The following is a 7,575-nucleotide window of genomic DNA, read 5'->3' as shown; positions in this document are numbered from 1 at the left end:
CTTCAAAAATAAGGACATTTCAATGTGACCCCAAACTTTTGAACAGTAGTGTATATATATATATATATATATATATATATATATATATATATATATATATATATATATATATATATATATATATATATATAGTGTGTGTGTGTGTGTATGCATGTATTTATGTGTGTATGTATGTGTACATGTATGTAAAAATGTGTATACACTATATACATATATATATATATATATATATATATATATATATATATATATATATATATATATTATATATATACATACACATACAGTGTATGGTAAATGGGTTGTACTTGTATAGCACTTTTTCTCCCTTTTTTTTTTAAGGAACTCAAAACGCTTTGACACTATTTCCACATTCACCCATTCACACACACATTCACGCACTGATGGCGGGAGCTGCCATGCAAGGCGCTAACCACGACCCATCAGGAGCAAGGGTGAAGTGTCTTGCTCAAGGACACAACGGACGTGACTAGGATGGTAGAAGGTGGGGATTGAACCAGCAACCCTCAGATTGCTGGCACAGCCACAACTTCGCCACGCCATCCCCATATACATACATACACATTTTTACATACATACATACGTACACACACATACATGCATACACATACATGCATACACACACACACTATGCATATATATACATATATATATATTTGTATATATGTGTGTGTGAGTATGCATGTATGTGTGTGTACGTATGTATGTATATGTTTTATGTGTGTCAGTCTCATTAAATTAAATTGTAATATTGGAAGAACTTGCACTTTGTTAATCAACTATTTATTTATGAGAAGTATATTTCATGTCGTATAGTCCATCCATCCATTTTCTACCGCTTGTCGCTCTCAGGGTCGCGGGGATGTTGTATAGTATATGTGTGATATAGTTGTATGCATTTATTATTCATTGATTTCAATTGTGGTACAAACTGAGATCAGGAAGGGAACAGATGTGTTAGTAATCGTTATATAAAGTGGAAAAGGGGCAAGATTAAATAAGATTTGCTTCTTTCTACTCCTTTTCAGACACATTGTAATGAGGAAAATGGGAATATGTTCAATATATGTATCATATTGTAACTGTATGCATATTCTTTAAAAAAAAACTTAACAGAACCCTGACCTCAACCCCATTAAATACCTTTAGGGATAGAATAGGGTAGGATAAGATAGACTTTATTCATCCCGCAATAGGGAAATGATGTGGTTGCAGAGCAGAAAAGACATTAAAAGTAAAACTTGTGGGAAAAAAAAAAATTGTGAGCCATCATACCCCTCTTTCGGTGACTTCTGACCTTACAAATGTTCTTCTGGATGAACTGAAACGATTTTAAAACATATAAAAACATTTTTAGAAAAGTGGACGGTTTTATAACTGAGAGAAACATTTTTAAACCTGCTGTAGTAATGATCAAGTGCCCCAGTATTGTTGGTTTTACGGATCCATGCCGCCCTCTAGCGGCTGAGTAGGCAATTACAAACAAAAACAATGAACTACAGTACAATAACACCAATTATTACTCTACTATCTGAACACAAGAGTGTATTGCCATACTGTTCAAAATAAACACTAACAAAAAGTCACTGTAAATATTTGAAAGTTATAAGCTCTATTATACTGCATAAAACTGTTTGGGGACAAATACATTAAGTTGCTCATAAAATGCAACATATTTCATCATAAATTATATTATGAATCCAAGGTTCGAATTGAAGTGTCTCTATTGGCACTGTTTGTACATGCGAATCTCCCAAAAATGGGTCGCTTGTGTGAGGTGACCCCGCTTAAAGATCAACTCCATTGATGATGTGTGAAGGCTCCGGATGTCGAAGCGTCGGTTCTTCAGACGTCGCGTTTGCTCCACATCCATCAGAGCTTTTTGGCACAGCAGGTGGGCAGAATGGTACGTAACGGATCCACGACGAGGACGAAAAGTACGAACTCAGGCCGAAAGGAAGACTGTAGACTTCTTCACTGTCCAGTGTGTTGCTGGTGCTTTCCTCGTGGGCGTTGTTCCAAGCCAGGATGCCTCGTTCCTGCTTGGTTCCTGTAATAAATATACATGCGTCAAATGTGTGCTTGGAACACGAGTCTTGCCTGAAGCATCAGAATAAAATAAACTATTGTTTACCAATACACTTATGAAAGTTGGTCAATTTCGATAAAATGTGAATATGTGGACCAACAAAAACACGATTGGAACCAAAATAAGCTAAGATAAAGGCACCAAACACAAGTCTTGCCATCAGTAAGTCTTGAAAGTAATGTTTATTCATTTTAGTGCGCTAAAAACTTTTTGTCATGGCCTGCCACAAATATAGTTGGTTCTACCCATTGCCGTTGTTAGGCCTATTTTAGGGGGGCTCAAGCCCCCCTAAAATATGCTTAAGCCCTCCTAAATAATTTTGGGAATTTTTTATTTTAAATTTTTTTTTTTTTCTTTTTTTTTTTTCTTTTTTTCATTCATTATAAAGTGGCCCGAATATGAGTTTAAATAAATAATCATATAACCTGTCATTATTTTCTCAGTTTCCCCTCACTTCATAGCGTAAGGTACAGAGCCCCTTTAGTGCGTCGGTATCCAATCCATTCCACTTGTTCGTATAGAAAATGCCCACATCACTCAAAATTCAGTCCCCATTTTCTTTGCGACCTTGCTTGCGGTCCTTGGACTTGTTCATATCGAAAATGCCCACATCACTCAAAATCCAGTCCGCATTTTCTCTGCGACCTTGCTTGCGGTCCTGCAGGTGTACGAAGCACATTAGCACGCAGCACTGCAGAACAAGAACGGATGCAAACTGGACACAAGAAACTTTTTCAAGAAAGTAAGTATTCATCACTGCTTGTAGTAAAATATGAATAATATAAGCCAAATTATCCCGATCCAGATATTACTTTAATTCAAGTAATTAAGTAATATTTCCAGGGCTTGAATTTACAACCATTTTAGTCACATGTGTGCCCAAAATGTAATCTGCGCAACTTCAAAATATTTGGGAACAAAAAATTATTGTATTGTGAGCGAAAGTGGTGGCATTAGCCTCTATGTTGTGAATTAATAACATAGAGGCTAATGCCATGACTTTCATTGTGTTTCAGTGTATCTTGAAGGATTATGCAAGTAATTTTTTCTTGTTGATGCTGTAAACAAAATGTCACTGTGCAAACCCATGTTTGTTGCTGTACTGAACACAGATTGAAAATAAACCGACTGAAATAATAATAATAACAATGAATAATTTCTAAGTCTTTGTTAGCCGTTTGTGAAGATGTGTGCTCGTGCGCTACGTTCGCTCGCATCCTGTGCATCTCCTGGGGGCTAAGCCCCCCCCCCCCCCGTCCTTAAAAGCTAGTGACGCCCCTGGTTCTACCTGTTCAATCCACACTCAAAATCACTTTATGATGGGACTGTCTGTGAATGTAGTTTGTATTTACGCAAACTGTCTGCCCACAAAATCAAGTGCAATAAACATCACATAGAAACATATTCCATCCATTCACCACATCCCAGATTTTTGGGGATATGAAGAGTTCAGACGCAAACACAGATAACATTATTTTCCTTGTTTCGAGTGAATCAGTATTGTTTGTGGAGCTTTTCATGAAACAGCCATCATGTTGATATGGGGTTGCAACTGAATCGTTTCTAACAATTAAAATTTCTTACAAATATGGAATTTTTTATAATTTTGTAAAAATGTTGCAGCAAAAACAGACAACTCCAAACAGACTAATTCTATATGGTGCTAGCCTGACCCTAAAAATTAGTGAAAACAGACCAGTCCTTTTTTTTTCCCAGAGGAATGCTTATTTTTCGACTGTAATTAATTAATTAGGTTGAGGCAGTCTACGACGTCCTCCCCAGCCCATCCAACCTGCACACCTGGGGTTTGGCCGATACACCAGAATGTGCCCTGTGCAAGAGAAAGAGAACTCTTGAGCACATCTTGAACTGCTGCCCAAAAGCTTTGGGGGAAGGCCGGTATCGCTGGCGGCATGACCAGGTGCTCAAAACAATTGCGGAGAGCATCCAGGGTAACATCAACAGCTGCCGGAGGTCAAAGCCCTCCAAGCTAAGTATCAGCTTCATCAGGGCTGGAGGGAAACCAGAAAGGTCTTCCAGAGTAGCATTAGGGCTTCTGGAACCCACCCAGGATTGGCAGCTGAAAGTGGATAAACAGCCTAAGTTCCCCCAGCATGTCGTCAATACCACCCTGAGACCTGACATTGTTGTGGTATCTGAGGCAACAAAGAACCTGGTCATGTTAGACATCACTGTGCCATGGGAAGACCAAATGGAGGAAGCGTTTGAGCGCAAGAGAGAGAAATATGAAGGCCTCGTCATCAACTGCCACAATCAAGGCTGGAAGGCAAGGTGCTTAGCTGTGGAGGTAGGATGCAGAGGCTTTCGCAGGGCAGTCCCTCTACAGGGCCTACACTGCACTCTGCATCGCGGGTGAGAAAAGAAGAAGGGATTTGGGCAACAGCACAGAGGCTGCAGAGAAGGCTTCGAGGTGGCTCTGGATCAAACGAGCAGATCCGTTGACAAATGCTGCTAGGGCACAAGCTGAGGCTTGATCAACCTCAGCTGGGTCATCTGAAGGAGGGTGTCTGATGTTTCGAAAGACCCGGAACACCCAATTAGATCAGGAACATCACTGATGATGTGCCCTAGCTTAGCATCAGAAGATGTATCGTTACAACTTTAATCCCAAAAAAAAACACCTTTTTTTGGGTGACCCTGGATCCTGGATCCCCTGTCCAGGATTTACATTAATCGCTGCATCACATTGTTACATTGACGGCTGCATCACAAGACAACAACAGCAGAGTAAACACCCGTTCATTGGAGAGAGGCTGCACACATATCAAGTACATTATGTACGTAGCCGATATACAGGATTTTTTTCCACCGCCCTGTGTCCACCTTTCTTGTCTCGGACCGCTCAGATTTATCAGGACAGCGACTCTTTTTGCGGCCAGTAGGCGAAGTCACCACACACTCACTGATTTCATTAAAGTTACTCTGTAATTTAGTTACAATCACAGCAAAGCAGACAGGAAGCGGGCAAACATCAGTGCCAATGTTGGGTGCCGTCATCATATTTTGATGCACTGATTTGTCCTGATTGGATTTGTCTGTCTGTGCCGCAAAGACACAAATAAGTTGTCGCTGTCTGAAGTAAAACGGAATATTCAACTTTGAAATGCAAAAGACAGGTCGCGTTTGCAGGAAATATGATTTTACCCCCAGGTAGAGAATGGTGTAAACTATTTAGTGGTACTCCCAGTTCAAAACCGACAAAATATGGATTTTTTGCCTCTAAACTCTTCATATATTTTTATTTTTTTTAAAGGATATTCTACACTTTTTTTGGTCCTAAATTAAGCATTTTCAAGCAAAAAAAATGACTAAATAAACAAAAATTATCAGTTCTATAGCAGTATTGGCCACTACAGACGACCAAACAAATCAGAGCGCACTGCTCAGTCTCAGGCAGGATTAAATGAGTTTAAAAGTGACTCAAGGGTCTTATGTGGTGTGTAGAGGGCTCCCAAAATGTTCAAAATGTAATTAGAAGATCGTGGGATTCCTACTGTGCAAAAATGTATTTATCGCGGTCATGTGCGATGAGGTGGCGACTTGTCCAGGGTGTACCCCGCCTTCCGCCCGAATGCAGCTGAGATAGGCTCCAGCACCCCCCGTGACCCCAAAAGGGACAAGCGGTAGAAAAATGGATGGATGGATGTTTGGGACCAATTAACAGCAATGAACGAGGGAAGAAGTAGTACTGCAAATATACAAAATAATAAAAAGTGCTAAATAATATAGTAATATATAATACAATATAATTAGTATGTAGTTTTAAAGGGGAAAATTAAGAACTTTGATTATTATTTGAGGTTTTAATACCTTTTTTAGTGTTTGCTTAGCAGATAAAAAAAAATATCTGTCCATTTTAATGATGTAGTCTTTTATTTCAGTGTTCTCTTTGACTATTTTAATTTATGGATGTAATAATATGCATGGGTGGGGTTGGGGGACTGGCTTTCGTACGGGGGACGCGGTTTGAAGTGGGCGTGATTTAAATGGATTTGATGAAAGTTTTGTAGTAATATGGATGGGAAACAAATTGTTCATTAATTAATTTTTTGGGCGAAATAAAAAAGAATAACAGAATGAAATAGAAGATTTTACTTTGGTTTTTAAAAGTGCATATTTTTATCTGTCTTATTTGTCTTATTTGTTCAATATTGATTCATATTGCCATGTGTGGGCCAACTCGCTCTTATCTCCCATTTGACCACTGATTGGTCAGCTGCTGACCATCATTGTCACGTTGGCAAGGAGGCAGCCCCAGAAGGCTAATCAATGAGCTTGTGGGCGTTCTAAAGGGACAAGTTTTGTTCCGCCTGGCACAAGTGTTTGACTTGTCTCTATTTAATAACGTAACGTTTTTTTTGGACATGTGACAAAAAACTGCCTTTTGAAAAAGTGCAGCGGACATGCCCCCCCTCTCCCCAAATTTCATCCATGATGTCAAACTGACGTGAATGTATGCATTTAAAAAGTAGGTGGCAAATACTTTCGTCAAATTACAACAAGAACATAGTGAATCAAAGTTAATGGATGGATTTCCATTTTAGGGTTAGGTGACACTTTCCTTACTGTAACTTACTTCCCATGCATTAATTATGGTTCCTTACAAACACAGCATGGCAAATTACATTTTCAAACAACATTCAATTTGTATTTTTCAATAATTGGAGCTTTATATTGGGAAATTTTCCTTCGTTAGGCATAATTGCGTTTCTTTTCTCCTAGCAAAAGGCGAAGATCACACCACAGGTAGGTGGCGCTATGCATCATAACCTCTTCATGAGCAACAAATACGTTTTGTGCTATTAGAGACTGTGACATGAAAGCACGTATTTTAAACAAACTGTGGATGTTAGGAAAAGTAGTTAGCAAAGAGGCTAGTGCTAATGCTAACACATAATTACATCATGACTTGGCTGGTCCAGGTACAGCAAAACTATAAAGTAATAATATACCTACTAAAGTGGGGAGCCTGGGTCACAATAAAAAAACACACTTTCACAGACATACATCTTTTTCCTTAATTAAAGTTGGTGTACTTTTAAATACATAAATAATAGTAAAAAAAAATTTGATAAAAATGTAATTAAAATGTAAAAGTGATTGGAATGCAAACAGTTTCTTTATAATACCTGCACTTTTTTTCATATTTAAATTAATTTTAGCATACCAAAATTCAATTAACTGAACCCATTCGATAGTGACACTCAGATTAAGAAACAACAGATATTTCAAGCAAAACAGCAGATTACATAAAACATACTTAGTTGTTGATGCATATTTAACACAAATACATGTTCTGCTAATTTAGTATTAAAACATTATTACCTGGAACTGTGTTGTCTAGTAAGAAGCCAAAGAAGCCTCCAACAAACATACTTGTTGTTAGAAGAACCTGCAGCAACTGGTCTAGCTCAGCCACACCTGCACACAAAGACAACAACACT

At 38.4% G+C, this 7,575-nt stretch overlaps 1 protein-coding gene across 2 annotated transcripts in view; it reads right to left on the bottom strand.

Annotated features, from left to right (window-relative positions):
- Window positions 1-842: 842 nt before the first annotated feature.
- Window positions 843-7,575, bottom strand: part of slc23a4 (solute carrier family 23 member 4) — a 30,418-nt gene continuing 23,685 nt past the window's right edge. For both annotated transcript variants that reach the window (XM_062036077.1, XM_062036078.1), the window contains 2 exons: window positions 7,457-7,552; window positions 843-2,071 (listed from right to left, as the gene is read on the bottom strand). In XM_062036077.1, the coding sequence (XP_061892061.1) occupies window positions 1,809-2,071; window positions 7,457-7,552 (359 nt within the window). In that variant the 3' untranslated portion in view covers window positions 843-1,808. The remainder of the gene's footprint in view (window positions 2,072-7,456; window positions 7,553-7,575) is intronic.

The sequence above is a fragment of the Entelurus aequoreus genome, linkage group LG24 (assembly GCF_033978785.1).
Source record: "Entelurus aequoreus isolate RoL-2023_Sb linkage group LG24, RoL_Eaeq_v1.1, whole genome shotgun sequence".
Lineage (NCBI taxonomy): Eukaryota > Metazoa > Chordata > Actinopteri > Syngnathiformes > Syngnathidae > Entelurus > Entelurus aequoreus.
Note: the sequence above shows the minus strand (reverse complement) of the source record. Positions and strands in the feature narration are given on the sequence as shown.